The sequence below is a fragment of the Coffea arabica genome, chromosome 5c (genome assembly GCF_036785885.1).
Source record: "Coffea arabica cultivar ET-39 chromosome 5c, Coffea Arabica ET-39 HiFi, whole genome shotgun sequence".
Classification (NCBI taxonomy): domain Eukaryota; kingdom Viridiplantae; phylum Streptophyta; class Magnoliopsida; order Gentianales; family Rubiaceae; genus Coffea; species Coffea arabica.
In genome coordinates, this window is record NC_092319.1 from 9,253,064 (window position 1) to 9,272,184 (window position 19,121).

The following is a 19,121-nucleotide window of genomic DNA, read 5'->3' on the forward strand; positions in this document are numbered from 1 at the left end:
TTTTTTAATTTTTAAAATATACGCCATCAAATTTATAATTTTAAAAACATCCTAACAAATAATTACAATAAAAGTTTTTTAAATATAATGCTACAGTGTAGTATTTTAAAACACCTCCAAAATATCTAATCCATATGGAACCCATGTTTTCAATGCTAGAAATCAAGTGTCAATGACTAGCTACGTCTAAATTTCACCAATTCAATCCAAGAGCTTAGAGTTTGTCGTGTATATATATATATGTATATATATATATATATATATATATATAGACACACACTTCATCACAACCAACTCAAAACTATCACATATTAAATTTACTTCATGTATTAGCCTAGTTCTATATAGTTGAATTTTCAATTGTAATATTTACTCTCTAAAGGCACAAGTCTTGGTGAGATTTTCAAAGTATTTACTTGCTATTTATATGTATATTGCTCATCTTCTCTCTACCTCTTCTCTTCTCCAACTTCTCTCTACTTTTTCTTTTTCTTTCTCCTCAAAACCCTTTCCTTGTGGAGGGAGACCACACCATGATCTCCTTCCCATGAGTTTCATTTTGTTTTGTTTTCTTAATAAAGTATCTTTTAAGTTCTCTTAGTGTGAATTTTTTATTTCTCTAGGGATTCCTAGTGAGAATTTTCTATTCTCATAAGGATTCTTATGGAGCTTTTTTTTTCTTTTTTCTTATTTTATTGTTAGATTTGAATATATTTTAGATCTGGTTGTCAAATCTAAAATTCTTTAGATCTTGAATCTATTTTAACAGATCTCATCATTATTATTGGAACTTAAAACCACGAATTAGTAGATTTAGCAATTGTAACATGCACGAAAAGAAGTCGCAGTGATTTATATATTAGAAGGCAATTTTGAAATTTCTTATATTTTTCAGATCTATTAATAATGTTTCATATCTATTGTATCTATTAAATTGCAGATCTGTAAATTTCTAGTACATGTTTAATCTACCATTAGAGCAGTGATCATGTAAATCAAATCATGCTAAATGATTTTCAACAATCTGTTAATAAAAGTTGTTTTATATAAAAAAAAAAGTCTATGTTCATCGCATGAAATTACAAATTTTGAAGCTATGACATATTGGGGCTTAGAGGTTTGTATATGTGGACATACACTAAATAAGAATCTCGATTACTGGTAGATAAAATTAACTAATTAAAGGATGTTAATTCGTAATTCGTGCACTTATGTGATTTGCAAAACATGACTCCCGAGCACGCAAGTGCTCCCTCCATCCCACTTTAATAGTGCTGTTTCTTTTTTCACACAGTTTAAGAAAAAGTAGTTAACTTTGTTGGAAAAATAAATTTAGATTGCTATTTCCTAAAATGCCCTCACATTAAATATGGTACAACTCTATGGGAACTTTAATTGATGGTAAAAAAAGAATCAACTCTCATTTAATGGGTTAAGTTTATAGTAACAACTACTTACATTGAATAAGGGTATTTTAGAAAAATTAAAATACAACTACATTCTTCAATTAGAAAGTGAACTACAATTTGGGACAGATGAAAAAGAAATATAGGACTATCAAAGTGGGACGGAGGGAGTATTAGAGTTATGTTTGTGTATTGTTATTTCAGTTGAGACAGTATTCAATGCTCGCTATCTTCAAATGCTAAAATCCAATATTTTCATTTCCTTTAAGGAGAAAATGGCTAATTCGTATCTAAATTTTTCACCAAAGCCAATTTAGTTCCTAACTTTTATTTCTAGCTAATTTGATACATGAAATTATTTTGCAGTTTTAATTAAGGACCTCAGTAGTAGTGCCTCCACCTAAAATCGATCTGACTCCTAATTGACCAATAAGTAGAGGTATTTTAGGAACATCACTCATGGAAGTATAATAAATCAAGTAAATTGTGTAAAACATCACAAGATTAAACTTTAAAAAAGTTTTTTTGGGTGATTTTTACACGCTTTAAAATTTTTATTTGGTGATTTTACACAATTTACTTGTTTTATTACAATTCCATGAGTGACATTCCCATAATACCCCTGTTTAGTTAGTTAATTAGGAGTCAGATTGGTATTAAGTAGTAGTGCTACCGTGGAAGTCCTTAATTGGAACAACAAAATAAGTTCAAGTATCAAAATGGTTAGAAATAAAAGTTAAGGATTAAAATGACACCAATAAAAAGGTTTATGGGTGAAATTGCGCCATTTTCCCTTCATTAAAACATCCTGATATATATATATATATATATATATATATATATATATATATATATTTATATAAGTAAGGGTTTGCTGCTATTCAGTAGAAAACCTCTTTGCACGGCGCTCGTGTCGATCTCTTTGCACTAGGGTTTTGCGGTGGGTGTTGTCACACGGGTGGCCATGGCGGCCCTTCAGCCTCCTGCTGAAGGGCACTCTCCAGCCTTGGTACCCTTGTTCCAAGCAAAATCTTTCTCCTCACTTTTTTTCGTCTAAAGAGTCGGCTGCTTTGAACGTGCATGTGGATATGACGACGAAACGAGGTGAGCCTACAATTGTGTTCTCTTCGGCAGATCTGGCAAGGGCGGCGGCGCCTTTTCAGTGGGCTTTGGTGGGCAAATTTTCTCAAGGGCGGCCTACAATGGAAGAGCTCCGGAAGTTCTTCAAGACATTAGACCTAAAGGCTGAGTTTTCGGTGGGGCTGTTAGATCACCGACATGTTATCATCTGTCTGAATGCAGAACATGATTTCCACAGAATATGGGGACGGCACCTTTGGTACGTTTTAGGCTGTCCGATGCGGGTCTTTAAGTGGACAACTTCGTTTCATGTTCACAAAGAACCATCGCTTGTTCCAGTATGGTTTTCTCTGCCTAAACTTCCACTCCATCTCTTTCACAAGGAATGTTTATTCCACGTTGTTTCGCCGTTGGGGCGTCCGCTCTTCATGGATGCAGCAACGAGATCGCTGTCTCGTCCGAGCGTAGCGCGTGTTTGTGTGGAGGTCGACCTGGTGAAGCCTCTGCCGAGCCGAGTCTGGGTGGGTCTTGGGTCTGGGGAAGATGATGGTTTTTGGCAGGCTCTGGTTCCGGAGAAGCTGCCGCACTACTGCAGGTTCTGTTTTCGGCAAGGTCATGAGGAGTCGGCTTGCCGGGCAAAACACCCTGAGCATCGTGAGGCGGCGGCAGGGGGTAGGGTTATAGGTAGCTCTGGCAGTGGGCAGACAGTTAAGCGAACCTGGGAGCTTATTTCAAAGATACAACGCGAGGTGGTGGGTGCGCAATCAGCAGCGGCGACTCCATTGGTAGACGTGGGTGCTGTGGATGAGGGGCCATCCCTCCAGCCCGGGGGGGAAACAGCTCCTGGACATGGTGTTCCTGCGGTTTGGGAGGGCCAGCCAGCAGCGCAGGAGAACTCCTCAGGGGAGTTGGTGGTGCCACAGGCCATGGGTTTGGAGGCAGAGCAGCAGCGGCAATCTGCTGGCACCAGCTTGGTGCTTGTGGCTACTGGAGCCAGTGAGGCAGCAGGCCCTACGACCGTGAGCGGGCTGCCCACCCAGCAGGTGCAAGTGTTACCATCGGCTGATGGTTTGGTGGATGGAAAAGAGGACGCTGGACCTGGGACAGCAGCTGAAGAGGAGGACGAAGTGGTTTCCGATGGGCATCTGGATGAGGAGGACATTTCCATGGCTGAGCAAAGGGCTGGCAGCCTTTCGCCGCGAGGGCAACGGCTGTGTGCAGCTAGCTCCTTGGTGGTTGATATTTTTAATCTTGACCCAATAATTCAACAGGTTCAGGAGAAGGCGAATGGTGGGGATGATGTTCAGCTAGTGGTTCAACCGAAACGTAAGGGTGTTCGTTCTGTGGCTCCTACTGATCGTTCTCTATGCTCGAAGGCGAAGGTGTGCTCTAACTCTTTCTCTGCATTATCTGATGATTAGTTTTTTATTTTGGAATATTCAGGATATCTCGCGTATCCCAAATTTTCGTAGGTTAAAAAGGTTAATTTCTGAGTTCTCGATTCAATTAGTGGCTATTTGTGAGCCTAAGGTTTCGACATGTGACATTCAAATGCTTTGTGCTCATCTCAAGATGGAAGGTTGGATGGTCAATAGGGAGGGGTCTATCTGGATTTTCAATCAAAACGGTTTCCAATGTGCTCCTATTGGGGAATCTCCTCAACACCTGTCCCTTAAAATTTCACCCCAGGCACTATCGGCTCCTGTTTATTTGTCCTTCGTCCATGCAAGATGTACTGAGCAAGACCGGGTTCCGTTGTGGTCAGCTCTGTTAGCGGATAAACCAAGGGATGATCCATGGTTGGTGGTAGGGGATTTTAACACCATTGTTAGTACAGAAGAGAAGCGCGGAGGGCTGCCTTTTCGGGTAGATGAAGGTGTGGAACTAAGTTCATTTATGTCCAGGGCTGGAGTTTTTGATGCAGGTTTTTCAGGGTCACGTTTCACATGATGTAACAATAGGGGTGGGCGCGCTCGAATTTGGAAGCGATTAGATAGACTGCCTTGTAGCCCGACTGCGGCTCGCCTGGGGGTGAATTTTGGAGTTAGGCACCTTGGCAGAGATCCCTTCGATCATGCCCCCCTTTTGCTGTCAGCTTCAACTAGACTTGATAACAAGCCGAGGCCTTTCCGTTTCCTAAATGTTTGGACCTCGAAAGTAGAGTTGTTAGATGTCATTCGGTTGAGTTGGATAAGCCATTGCCCAGGACGCCCGTTGCAGCGGTTGGCGGCCAAATTACGATTCACTAAACATGCAATCCAACAGTGGTCGCGGGACCATTTTGGTAATATATTTGACGTAGTGAAGCAGGCAGAAGAGGCTGTAGGGGCGGCGGAGGCTGCACTTTATAGCATCCCAACACAACAACAATGGTTAGCACTCCAGGAGGCAAGGACAGTATTGCGGAACTCCCTGGCCATGGAAGAAGCATATTAGAAGCAGAAAGCAAGAATCAAGTGGCTTAAGGACGGGGATAAGAACTCAAGGTTCTTTCATGCGGTAGTGGCGGAGAGAAAGGCTAAATCTGTTATACATCGGATTCGGAGTAGAACGGGAGAGTGGCTGACCGATGAAGCTCATATTTCGGCAGAGGCGGTGGATTATTTCACATCCTTATTTTCGACTGAAGATTGTACGGGGTCATGGAGTACCTTGGAGGTCATCCCCAATATTATCTCAAGGGAACAAAACGCCGAGTTGGAGCGCATCCCTTCAATGGAAGAGATAAAAGAGGTTGTATTCGCAATGGTTGGTGAGAGTGCGGTGGGCCCTGATGGATTCACGGGTAAATTCTTTACATTCGCATGGGGCGTAGTGGGGCATGATGTTGTTGAGGCTGTTGTGAGCTTCTTCTGCGGTCATGAGTTGCCGAGGAGCATTACGGCGACTTCGATCGTCCTCCTGCCGAAGTTGCCTTCGCCCCAAGACTTTAGTCAGTTTCGTCCCATAAGCCTTTGCAACTTTGTAAACAAGGTTATTTCAAAAATCCTGGCGAATCGGTTGTCAACAGTGTTGCCAAGTATTATTTCTCCTCAGCAGAGTGGATTTGTTAAGGGCAGGCAAATTTTTGATAATTTCCTATTGGCCCAGGAGTTGGTATCGGATATTCACCGAAAGAATAGAGGGGGAAATATTGTATTCAAACTCGATATGACCAAAGCCTATGATAGAGTCTCTTGGCCATTGTTGCTTCAGGTGTTGAGGAGGTTTGGGTTTGGTGAGATCTGGATTGATATGATTTGGAGGCTTATTTCGAATGTATGGTTTTCAGTAATCATTAATGGGGCCCCTCAGGGGTTCTTCAAGTCTAGTCGTGGTTTAAGGCAAGGAGATCCGATTTCACCGGCTCTCTTTGTGATTAGTGCGGAAGTCCTTTCTCGTCTTTTGAACTCCTTGAGTAGCCTTCGGGGCTTTACGCCTTTCAGAGTTCTAAGGGGTTGTCCACCTGTTACTCATCTTGCCTACGCAGATGATATTATTGTCTTCTCTAGTGGTTTGCGGCAGTCTGTGCGGTTGGTGATGAAGGTGCTGGATGCTTATGTTTCAGTGTCAGGACAACAAGTAAATTTGCATAAGAGTTGCGTCCTGGCTCATGCCAAATTTCCTGGGAGCAGAAAGCGGTCTATCGCAGAGATGACAAGTTTTCAGGCCAAGGAGTTTCCAGTCAAATATCTGGGTTGTCCTTTATATGCAGGACGGAGGAGGAGATGCTACTTTGCAGGGGTTTGTGCCTCGGTCTCAAGTAAAGTGTTGTCATGGAAAGGGAGGCTTCTCTCGCATGGTGGTAAGTTAACTTTAATCAAAAGCGTGCTTTCTTCTATGTCGCTTCATACACTCGCTGCTGCGACCCCTCCAAAGTCAATCCTTAACGGGATGGAGCGCATTTTTGCTGATTTTTTATGGAGCTCCTCAGAGGTTCGGCCACGCTTCCATTGGATTAGGTGGGATCAGTTGGCTAACTCGTATGCAAAGGGGGGTGCTGGCTTGAGATCCCTTAGGCATGTGTATGATGCCTTCTCAATGAGATTGTGGTGGCATTTTCGGTTGTGGCAATCGTTTTGGGCTGAGTTCATGCATTGTAAATATTGCCCCAATCTATATCCTAGCTTTGCTGATACTTCTCCCGGGGACTCCTGGACATGGAAGAGAATGGTGGCTATCCAGGGGGTAGCGGAGCAACACATCCACTGGAAGTTGGCTAGGGGTAGCGTGAGCTTCTGGCATGATAATTGGTTGGAGACTGGCCCATTATGTATGGAGGTGGATACTTTTCAGGAGTACATGGTATCGGATTTTGTTGAACATGGTTGTTGGAATGTACAACGGCTAGGCATGGTGCCGCCTAGCGGATGGGTGGGGAGGATTTTGGGAGTTGTGCCCCTCTCGTTGGACTAGGCGGATACCATGGTTTGGGCTCCTAGTATCTCTGGTGTCTTCTCTTTAGCATCTGCCTACCGGATTGCTCATGAGGGTGGAAATAGCTCTTGGCTTTACTCACAGTTTTGGCTACAAGAGTTGCCGATAAAGATCTCTTTTTTCATGTTGAGATTGATAGGGTCCCGTTTGCCGGTGATGAAAAGGTTGCATAAACTTGGCATAGTTGGCCCATCTCGTTGTGGTTGTTGCTTGTACCCAGCTCAAGAGTCTTTGGATCATATTTTCTGTACCGGAGAGGTGGCAAAGAGGATTTGGGGTTACTTCGAGGGGGTGGTTGGAGGGTTTCAGGAGTCCTTTACGATACGTCACAAGTTGGTTAGCTGGTGGTTGAGGCCTTCTCGGAACCCGTATCTCCAGTATCTTTTTCGTTTACTGCCGTCCTTGATCTGTTGGCATTTGTTGAAGATGCGGAATTCGTTTGTCTTTGATGGCCACCACACGCCCATGGTGCATGTGTGTTCAGCAATTTTTGGGGATCTCAGGGATATTTTCCACCTTAAATTTAAACGCCTGGCTCTCTCTGTTTATGATTGGCTGGGTTGGTACGGGATGGTGGCTGGCCTACAGAGGGTGGTCAGGACCTTGGTTGTGCGGTGGAGCTGCCCAGCGCACAATATCATCAAACTGAACTCGGATGGATGCTCTCGGGGGAACTCGGGAGTGAGTGGAGGTGGGGGGTGCTTAGGTGCTCGGAAGGAAGGTTTATCTTGGGGTACTCATGTTTCCTTGGGGAGATGACAAGTCTACAGGCTGAATTGAAGGCGTTGATTTTTGGTGTTAGGTTGGCTATTGACCGTGGGTATTCTAATTTACAGTTAGAATCTGATTCATTGGTTCTGGTTCAGATCCTCCAAGGGAAGTCTCGATGTCCGTGGCGGCTGCAAGGGGATTTACAGGACCTGTTAAAAGTCAAAAGGTTCGTCAGAAAGGTATCACACTGCTTTCGGGAAGCGAATAAACCGGCTGACCGCCTTGCAAACATTGGAGCAGACTCAGGGACGATTCTGACGTACGATTCTTTGCGGGAGTTGCCTCGCTTGGTGAGGGGGGATTTCATTCTTGATCAGATGGGGGTCCCAAGTTTGCGTAGAGTTAAAGTGTAAGAGTTTCCTAGCGCTTGGGTTTCTAACATGTATCCCATCCTTTTTATGAAATAAAGTAATATTTAAAAAAAAAAAAAGGGTTTGCTGCTCATCAAGTAATTCATCATTGTAGAGCTGCTAACTTACAACCTTAATGGCGTATGTGCTAGTAATCTGCCGGCTTGGGACCTCGGGCACGGACGGTTAGAAGTCCTACAACACAAACCTAGGAAGAGGTGGGGTTTAATCTCTTCGTGTAACTCCAATGCTTAAGTCAATAAGAGCTCAAAGCAAAATGAAAGCAAGTAGCCAAAAGGAGAAACGAACAGCTTCCCCTTCTTCAGAAATGTGAGTGGTATTTATACTAGGGGTTAGGAGAGAGAAATAGGAGACAAAATCTAACATCACAGTCTGAATGGATCGAAGGTGTCAAAACTGGTACAAACAGCTAGTGAGTGGAAAGCAGCGTCTAACAGGGGTCACGTCAAAGAACCCTCCCAAGATAGTCTTGGATGACCGCTCAGGGGCTTCGCGTCTTTAGAAACGCTAGTAGTTCGGGTGGAAGGAAACCACTCATTGCAGGAGAGCTCGGCCAGGTTCCCTCAAATGGCAAATTTAACAATCTCTTTAAGTCAACTATCTCTCAAAGTTAAAAAAAAAAAAAAAAAAAAGTTTGGTAATTGTAAAAGCACTTCATAGATTTAAGGAAAAAAAATAAAAGAAAAGAACTTCATAGATCTCGATGGGTTAAAATTTAGTATATGAACTTCATATAAACATAGAATAGCAAAATTAAAGAATTGTGAATATTGTTTCTTTTCTCTGTTGAAGACAAGCAATGTTTCTTTTATCTATCTACACCTTAAAAAACCAAAGTTAACTATTGATTAATGTTGCAGCTCATACGCATCTATTGTGTAATTGCTGAAGAAGGGTGTCCGAGGTTAATAAGTTGTCATCCAATCACTAAAAATCTTAACAAGATTCAATATCCAATCTATCAGAAGGTTGTAGGAAATTGATAAGTAATTGAAAACCATTATTCTTTTTAATCCTGTAATTTTGATAGCTAGGAAAAAAAATAAAATGAACTAATGTTTTATTTGACTAGAAATGTGTAAGAAATGGAGGTTAATGATGCCTTGCACCAAAGAAGTCAAAAAGAGTACATGACGGATGAAGAACGAACCAAGTGGTATTTAATAGTCCAATTTCGTATGTACTACTTCATTGTGTCTAGTATAACCTTGAAATTTGAGGCTGATTGAACATAGTAACAATTGTTTTTCCAAATTGAAATTACAAATTGTGAAAAGTAAAGGCATTTCGAAAGAAAATTTCAATGGACTTGAGATGGACTCAAGAAGAACTCGAAGTTGATGCTTGAAAGTATTACACCTCGGGGCAGGGAGGAGGTAGGGGAGAGTCGAAACCAACGCTTCTAGTTTTTGACATTTGAACCACAAACCATTCCTAGACAAATTTGGTTGGCTTAGTTCTATAACGGTTTTGTGGCTAGTCAAGACATTGTAGCTGCTTGCGGATTTTTTTGCCTTTTTGGGTGGCGGCAAGTCAACCAATTCCATTACATCCAAATTGGGCTTTATTGATAAATGTTATCAGGCTAGTTTGGTTCACTTTGGCCTTCGGCTTACATTTATCTCACAATCACCACCTTGGTTGTCGTGCTTATGTGTTGGTCGAAATTTATTGGCTGGTTGTGGTAAATGGGAATACTAAAGGTGTCCTTGGTTTTGAATTCCACAGTATAGTCGCCTCTGTGTATTATTAAAGCTACAAACTACAACAAAGTAGCTGCAAACTGCAACAAAGTAACATGTGAATGAAGCCACAAGAAGACATCTAGTCAATGCCCAACAAGTAAGAGAAGAACACAAACTTGCAAACATTTATTATCAATTAATTATTGCAGAGTACACTGATTTTGGTCGAATGACAGATGTCAGATCTGACAAACAGTCATGGAATATTATTATCTACCACAGCATCTAGGAAACGTCCCAATGAAGCAGAGGATGATCCTTCTCCATTGAGAGTCAACCTGCTATTCTCTTTCATTTCCTTCACCTTCTTTCTGATTTCATTCTCAGGATCCATAAGATGTTTAATTGCCTTTTCAATTAAATCTGCGGCCACAATCTCAGTACTTGCCTCGCGAATAGTGTTTTTGAAATCCATTTTGATCTCCACAGCCATTCCCAAGTCTTTCAGCATCTGGAAGGCATTCACCTGCTGCTCCGCATAAAGCGGCCAAGTTGCAATTGGAACGCCATGCCAAACACTTTCCAAGGTTGAGTTCCAGCCACAGTGAGAGACAAAGCCTCCCACAGCAGGATGGGATAGAACTGCCGCCTGTGGTGCCCATCCTATAACTTTTCCAACCTCTGCAGTTCGCTGCAAGAACCCTTCTGGCAAGACTTCTTCCAGATTCTCATAATCACCTGGAAACTCAAACTTTCCTTTAGGTGGAGGCCTTCTCAATGACCACAGGAACCGATATCCACTGCGCCCGAGTGCATAGGCAATTTCCTTCACTTGTTCACCATCAAACCAACCTCCACTGCCAAAGCAAAGGAACACTACAGAAGAATCAGGCTGAATATCAAGCCATTTCGTAATCATATCAGTTTCTTGATTTTGACCATTTCTTCCCTTATGATTCAATATAGGCCCTACAGGATATACTGGTGGGATGGTTTTATCATTGGATAGAGCCTGTATTGCATGGCATTCTAACTGGAGAAAACTGTTGATTACGATTCCTTTGGTCTCCCTGTATCTTTTGGCCAGGTTGAGGAACATGTTGCCACCTCCTTCCTTGTCAAACAGTCGAGATGGCAAAACTTTAACTGGAACAGGATTGATGTAAGTCGGAACAGCTAATTCAACTTTAGAATTCTCGTAATTGGTAACATCTTCTCCGAAATCATCTCTCAGGCTTTGCAAATGCAATATAAGGCCTAGCATTGCAGCACCGGATGTATAAAATACATAAGAGGGAACCCCAAATTCGTTGGCTACATCAATCATGGAGGAGCAAAACATGTCAATGACGACTCCAGCAAGATCAGAGGATGCAGAATCAGATATTTCAGCAAGGACCTCCCTCGCACTGCTTTTATGATCTTCAATAAATTGATACATAAACAAATTAGAAGATGCCGTTTGTGAAGCAGACTCATCTTTTTTGAGCTCAAGAAACCTTATGCGAGAATCCGAAATTTCTGTCTGCGAATCTATGGAACTACCCACCTTTGTTTCAAAGGGAAACTTCATAATCAGAACTGTGATTGATAAGTGTTCATTACGATCAATAAGAAGCTTTGCTAGCTCAACAGTTGATCCTAAGTGACCCATCCCTGGTGAAGGAACGAAAACCAGCTCTGGTTTCTTCATTTCTCTCCTCTTTTCTGTTATTAACTTTAGGAAATTATTTGATCGAGGAGAAATCAAAACTACATGCTTTCAAGTGTCCACTGGCTTTTTATACAAGTTTGTGATACTATTTTATCCTTGTACTCTTTCTTTCTGATATTTTCTTACAGAAATAAGAATTTACGTAAATAAATCTAATTCCTACAATAACTTCAAAAGTCGGTAACTTTTGAAGTCCTGTGAGGGACTTATCTACTTAAATCCTTTCTCCTTGATACTAATATGGGATAAAAAAAATCTCACAGGATGTCCTGCTATTAAGAGATAAAGATCCCCCAAATTTTTAAAAATGAGTTTTTTTTCTGACATTTTCTTATAAAAATAAGAATTTATGTAAATAAATCTAATCTCTACGGTAACTGAAAAGTGGACAACGTTTGAAGTCATGCGAAGAACTTTATCCTTGTACTCCAAGTCTTTGGTTTTTATAGTTCTGTCAGTCCACAATAGTCCAAGGAAAAGTACACATTTTGACCTGGTAATAGGCAAGTGAAGTCATGGCTCGCGTCACCAGAGATTGGTGACGTGAAATGATTCCATCACAGAAAACAAAAAGATACGGGTGTGTTTGGACAAACAACATTTGAAGTTCAATCACTTTTTTATTTTATAAATTATTTTTTTATCTCACGTACATCACATCATAAAAATGTTATAATAATTATTTTAAATAAATCACCTTTATTATGTGATTTATGTTAAATAAAAAATTTAAAGATATAAAAAATGATAAAAAATGTGCTTTAAGATGCAACTAAATAATTTTTTTGCAGGTCATGCCAATCCAAACAAACGTCGGATTGGAACTATAAGGTCCGTCGTTCTCACTAATCACGCAAGGGAAAGTAAAAAAGAAAAAGAAAAAAGAAAAAAAGAAACAAAAAAAAAAGGATGAAAATTGTCTGGCGTGTTTTGCAAGTTTTGACGGAATGGTCAAAGTTTTTGTTGTATTTTAAAAGAGACAGAGAAAGAAGCTGGTGTGAAAGAAGGAAATTTGAGTTAATCCGGAGAAAGCTGCGTGCGATGCTTGAAGTTTGAGCTCCATAGCCACGAGGCAGAAATACATTACAATACAATACCAAATAGACTTTGAAGGCTTTGCCAAAGAGTCGTGGTTGGACGTTTCAAAGGCCTTGTTCTTGTTTGTCTTATATTTTGCATAAGATGATTATGAAGTGATTATTGAAAATAATTGAAATTAGCAAAAGTTATTCATTGATAGACTTAAAAAAAAGCACGTGCAATGCACGTAAATATTAAAATTTAGTACATAATTATTCTTTTAAGTGAGAGATTTTGAATCAAGAATATCACCTAATCCAATCATCTCCGAATTTTGTACATAATTGTATTTACCCAATTAACACAAATCCATTAAATTAACAAACTAATTTGTTTTAGCCACAGAAAATGTTTTTGGAAGAGTTGACAGATGCACATGTACCAGAATCCATCTTAATTAGAAATACACAATACCGTTTACTAAACCTAAAGCAATATTTTGTCTTTGGATCTCACACTGAGTTTTATCCTTTTAATAAATCAACATTGAACCACCGTGGTTTAATATTTTTTTTGTCACTCAATCTAGCACGCCTAGTTTTGTTGATTTGAAAAATTATCTCTTCACAGCTTTTCATTTTCTTCCACAGAAACTCTTTTCCCAAGGTCTGCTGTACTTTCACGACTTCCACTCCACAACATATACACACACACACACATATATATATATTGGTCCAGAGGCGAAGTAAAATTTTATAGGGATAAGTTCAAAAACCTCCCCTGAGGTTTCTAATAATTTTATTGGTCTCTGTTCAAATTTTGAAAATTACACAAACCTCCCTTGAGAATTATTATCTTGTAACATTTAGATCCAATCAATAACTAAAAAGTGATATTAGGAGAGATAAGATAATATGATTCCACCATTGTCCCTTATCTACTTAATTGTTTAATTAATGTAATACCAATCCAAACATTAAAGAAAATGCTAGAATTTATTGTTTATCATCAGGGATTAAATAACATATGGTATCAAAAATAGTATATCATTATATATGTTTCACTTAAAGTAATGTCCAAATTGCTCTTTTAAATTACAAACCTAATGTCAAACATGATCAATAATAAATAATCTAAACAAATTTTAACCAAAATATTACAAAGAGCGAACTTTAATATCACAAAAATCTCAGCAACTAACTTTAGCATATTGATAAGAATATTTCTTATGTTAAAGTTTGTTCTCCGTGATTTTTTTATTGCAAATTTTTTGATCATATTTGACAATGGGCATTTGACTGAAAAACAAAATTTGAATCTTGTATTATGTGTAAAATATAAAATAATATACTATATTTTTTATTTTATATGTAATTTGATTCCCAATGACAAACAACAAATTTTAGTGTTTTCCTTTTGTGAGGACCCGTGATTTTCTTAATGTCTCGGTTTTTATTTATTTTCTTTGAATTGCACGTTTTTCCACATTTTCTTTATTTGGAAAATTTTAAAATCTAATTTTATGAGTAAATATAATTTTCAGATGATTTTTCTAGTATCAAATAGATTTTGAGAAATTAAGAGTGAATACCGGACGTGGGACCCACTAATGCGAAAAGTTCGGAAAAATTCGGCCAACTAAATTAAGTTTTGGATACTGGAATTAATTTATCGGGTGTTATGAGATATTTAGAGGTTGCAAATTTGGAGTGATGTGAGAGGAAATAAAGTGATAGACTTGCATTAAATTGGGTGACAAGTGTCACCATTTGATTGGGCTTACTTTAAGACTTTCTTACCATTGACTTAAATAAACCAAAAATGATCCAAAAACCACCAAAATATCTCCATTTTCTCTCTTCATGTGGCCGGCCCTCTCTCTCCAAAAGGAAGCAAGAAACTCTTCAAGTTTTAGCTCCAATCTTGCTCAAGGTGAACCATCCAACCATTTGATCTTGCAATTACTCCATAAAATCCTACCACTTGGTGCTAGTGAGTGCTTTAGTGAAGTTTTCTTGGAGAGCTAAGGTGGTCTACAACTTCCTCTCTCTTGTTTACTTGGTAAGTGATGCTAAACTTCCTCTTACACCTAATGATGCTTAAGTTATGCTTAGTAGTTGCTAAAGTGATGTTAGTTGTGATTTATTTCTTGATTTGAAGTGATTTAGTGAAGTTTTTATTTTTTTGAGGAATTTTCTGGTTTAATATGAATGTGATGTTGTGGTCATCTATGATGGTTGATAATGAGGGGTAATGACTCATGTGGGTGTGAATTGGTGATAATAGCAACTAATTTTGGGTTTGGAGTGAATTGTGAAAAGTTAGGGTTTGATAACCCCTAATTCTGTCCGGTTTTGGATCATAGGGTTAGAGGCCGAATTGGACTTTGCTCAAAACATGAAAGTTGTAGGTATTGATGTGTTTGAGGTGCCTGCAAAATTTCAGGTCATTTGGATTAGTGTAGAGTGAGATATGGCGTTTTTACTGTTGCTGTTCTGGGTTGATCAGAATGCGAAAACGGCACTAGTAATTGGCCATTTTGACTGGAATTGGTTTGGATTTTGTTGTTGGTGTATTCTGATGAAATGTAGCTGAATGTCTTAGGTACCATATTCCTTTGGAATCAATACGTTTGGACCTGTATAGACCGAATTGTACTGATTACAGTTTTGTGTGATTTGTAAACCTGCAATTACGGTTCAGGTTGTGGTATTCTGCATTTTCGACCTAGTTGTGCTAGGATTTGGACTGAGTGGCCTTCTACATTGTTGTAGCCCTGTTTCATAGATTCGAAACGGTGGGTCTTTCACCCCCATCCGATAACCGTAGTGAAAGTGGTGTCATTACCGCATTATGAGATCAAATACGTTTTTTTGTTAAGGCCTAAGTTAAAGCCATTTCTTAATTTCTGGTTACCTATGATGCTTATATATGCATATGAAACCTTATTGGGGTTGTGGTTGGCATTGGTTTATGACTCGTTATCGAGTCTCTTTTAGGGCTTGCTTTCATTTCGGTTGTTTCCTAGCTAACTTTTGTACTTGTACCACTTTGAGCCTAGTGAACGGCTTTTGGGAAATGAGATGAATTTTGTGTGAGATGTTGGGACTGATTTGAGGATAGAATGAAGCCTTAATGGCTGGAAAAGTAAGAAATTTAGGGGAAGTGCTGCCCGATTTTCTAGGCCGTTTGGTTCCTTTAAGTTGGATTTGCCTTTTGGTAGAATGAAAGGCTTTTGGGTTGTTTGCGCCTAGGTCTTCATGCTACCTTTTCGTTTCCAAGAAAATCATGTTTTGCACCCTTGCATTAGTAATTATTTGGTGAGGCATACGACTAGTAGTCGAGCCTCACATGTGCATTCTGTTTACTCGATTCTGGAAGTAAAACCTTCAATTGGTTTATTTTGATTATTTTAGGGTTTCTTGGCGATTAAGGCCAATCTGAAGTGAAAACTTTTGAAGTTGAGCCGGTGAGTGTACCACTCCCCTCCATTGCTGTTTAACTTGATTTCTGCTCTGCAATCTGTTTAATTGTTGGAGACGAGGGTGTACTTTATCACACTCGTTCTCTTGTTTGTCCATATGCCAATTTTGAGTGCCTATCTGAATCTGCCGTCTGAATCTGCTATCTGAATCTGCTATTCTGTATCTGTATCTGAATCTGTTATCTGTGTCTGCATCTGTTCGGATTTCTATGACCTATGAGCTCAATCCTGTGGCTAAGTTATTCGAGTCGGGCCGGCAAGGGCCTGGACGATTAGATAACGAACCACGGTAGTCTGTTCGGGGATTTTTGGGTATTGAGACCCTTGATTCCGGTATACTCGAGTATTACCATTTCTGTTCGGTTACGGTGAGCGGGCCCGGTAAAGGGGTGTTTGGTGGACGGAATTCGGTGTAAAGAGGGGTCTACGGACGCGTTGGTTCTATATACGTTGACGGAGAGTCAACCGATTTGGATCAAGTACTGCGCTGGAAATTTGGCTCCTGAGAGCCACCCGTATCCTTCTGATTTGAATCATTGGTTCCTTTGCTTTACATCTGGCATGTGTATCTGATTTGTAAAATGTGAAATGCCATGATTTTTCTGCTATATGTTTGGTACCTCATTGAGCGCAAGCTCACCCCTTTCTGTTCCTTTTGTTTTCCTTACAGGAAAATAAACCCTTCTGGTCTGGATTTGACAAATGGCTGCCAAATTGAGCTAGTCGAACATATCTTTTGTATAGCTCATGTATTAAAACCCTAAGTGTACTTTTGGGGGCGTTTTCTCTTTTGATTTGGCAAACCATGTGTATATATTAACTTTTGAAAACTTTTGTATGTCATTTTGATTTGTAAACGCTAAAGTTCAGATGTGAATATTTGTTAGCTATTTCGGTTGGGTTCTGACGGGTCGGTTACTATTCATGGCTTACTCCGAATTTCATTTTTTTATTTTGGGTTATTTTACCATTTTGACTTGTTTACGCTCGTTTGTAAGTTCCGGATCGCTATAGATAGTTCTAGTCTGCATCGTTAGTCCTGGTGAGAGCTGGGCAGGCAGTCCGCTCACCCCTTTGGTTCGCCTTAGGGGAAAGTGGGGCTGTCACAAGTGGTATCAGAGCCACTTCGCGTGGTCTCTGCGCGGAGTGAGACTGGGCCAAGTGGTGTTGTGGTCCTGATTTCATGGATATGTCTAAGTGCTCGTTTGAGCATAAGTTATGAACCGGGCATGTGATAAGTGTACGAATCACTATCATGGGACTCGAGGAAGCTAGGTATGTATGTCGGGTAGGAATCTTTAACAAGGATGGTTTACTCTTGGGACCGGCCGGCTCGAGTTGTGAATTATCTTAGATGGGATTCTTGCGCCCGGATACGAAAGATATGAGGGCCTAGGTTAGAAAGGATTTGGTGAACTAGAAAGGCCATTCCTCGGTGGATCGTCTATATTTGTACTTGACTTAACTGGCTGTATATATGTGTGTGGCTTAATTTTGACCGGCTTGTATATATATGCTTTGATCTTGTTTGGAATGCATAAATGTGTGTTATCATAAAAGTTTTGAGTGTTACTTACATGCATCGTGCTTATTTTGGTTTAGTATTATTGCCTAGACCAAGTAAAACTCATGGAAGGTACACGGAGTGGTCGGGGACGTGGGCGCGGAACTAGACAACCCACACCGGTTAGGGGTACGGGGAAAACCTCTACTGGACCCAATCTGGAACCGCAAGTAAACCCTAATGTGCAAATAGCTGCTGCTATGCAGCAAATGACAGACTTGCTAGCACAAGTGGTGCAGCAACAGGGTCAAAACCCAAACCCTAACCCTGGAAACCCTGGTAACCATATCGAGAGTGAAGACAGAGCTCTCGAACGATTCCAAAAGTTCGCTCCGCCAAAGTTTGTTGGGGGACCTGACCCAGACGTTGCCGAAAGATGGCTTGAAAAGATGGTGGATATATTTGCAGCCCTACACTACCCTGACGAACGGCAGGTGACTTTTGCCGTGTTCCAGCTTGAGGGGGCAGCCCGTTCTTGGTGGAACGTAATTCGGCAGAAGTGGGAACGAGAACAGACACCTAGGACTTGGGTGAACTTCATCAGAGAGTTCAATGCGAAGTTTTTCCCTCCTCTAGTTCAGGAGAGGAAGGAAGACGAGTTCATTCAACTCCGCCAAGGAGCTCAAACTGTGGCGGAATATGAGAGCCAATTCACCCGCCTATCCAAATTTGCGCCCGAACTCATCATACCGAGCAGCGGCGAATAAGGCGTTTTATCCAGGGCTTGAACGTAGAAATTCAAAAAGATCTGGCGGTAGCCCAACTTAATGCCTTTAGTGATGCGGTGGAAAAAGCCCAGCGCGTTGAAACTGCAAGGTTACAAGTTAGAAACTTCCAAGCAAGAAAAAGGGGTTTTCCGGGGAGCAGCTTAGAACAAGCGGATAATAGTACAATCTCTAAAGTTCGCAAGGGAAATGGGGAAGTACGGCAACCAGGGGTGTCGCGTGATGTCCCTCAGGGAGGACTGGTCTCTGCTACTCGTGGTCCCTGTGGATATTGCGGAGGGCCAAGTCATACGGAAACAAATTGCTGGAAGAAAGAAGGAAAATGTTTGCGCTGTGGAAGCGCCGAACATCGGATTGCTAATTGTCCAGCTTGCCTGCGCGAGCGGAGAGGGACTCTGCTACCAACCAAGCCCAATTCTCAGCAACTAGCCAAGAGCAACCCTGGACAGACGAAATGAGAAGGGACGGGATCGAAGGCACCAGCTCGAGTATATTCTCTTGAGCAGCATTAGGTCCTTGACTCGTCTGAGGACGTAGAAGGTACGATCCGTTGGGTACCCTAGGTTTTGATAAATTCCGCTCATAGAAAATTTCGAGGACGAAATTTCTTTAAGGGGGAGAGAGTGTAAGGACCCGTGATTTTCTTAATGTCTCGATTTTTATTTATTTTCTTTGAATTGCACATTTTTCCATATTTTCTTTATTTGGAAAATTTTAAAATCTAATTTTATGAGTAAATATAATTTTCAGATGATTTTTCTAGTATCAAATAGATTTTGAGAAATTAAGAGTGAATACCGGACTGGGACCCACTAGTGCGAAAAGTTCGGAAAAATTCGGCCAACTAAATTAAGTTTTGGATACTGGAATTAATTTATCGGGTGT

The 19,121-nt window shown here is 40.6% G+C and overlaps 2 protein-coding genes across 2 annotated transcripts; one reads left to right on the forward strand and one right to left on the reverse strand.

Moving 5' to 3' along the window:
- Positions 1–7,657: 7,657 nt before the first annotated feature.
- On the forward strand, positions 7,658–8,026 carry LOC140007193 (uncharacterized). Its single transcript, XM_072049885.1, has one exon. The coding sequence runs from the start codon at positions 7,658–7,660 to the stop codon at positions 8,024–8,026; it is 369 nt and encodes a 122-aa protein (XP_071905986.1).
- Positions 8,027–9,887: 1,861 nt separating this feature from the next.
- On the reverse strand, positions 9,888–11,490 carry LOC113690161 (UDP-glucose flavonoid 3-O-glucosyltransferase 6-like). The gene has a single exon (XM_027207987.2). The coding sequence runs from the start codon at positions 11,420–11,422 to the stop codon at positions 9,986–9,988; it is 1,437 nt and encodes a 478-aa protein (XP_027063788.2). The 5' UTR covers positions 11,423–11,490; the 3' UTR covers positions 9,888–9,985.
- Positions 11,491–19,121: the final 7,631 nt, after the last annotated feature.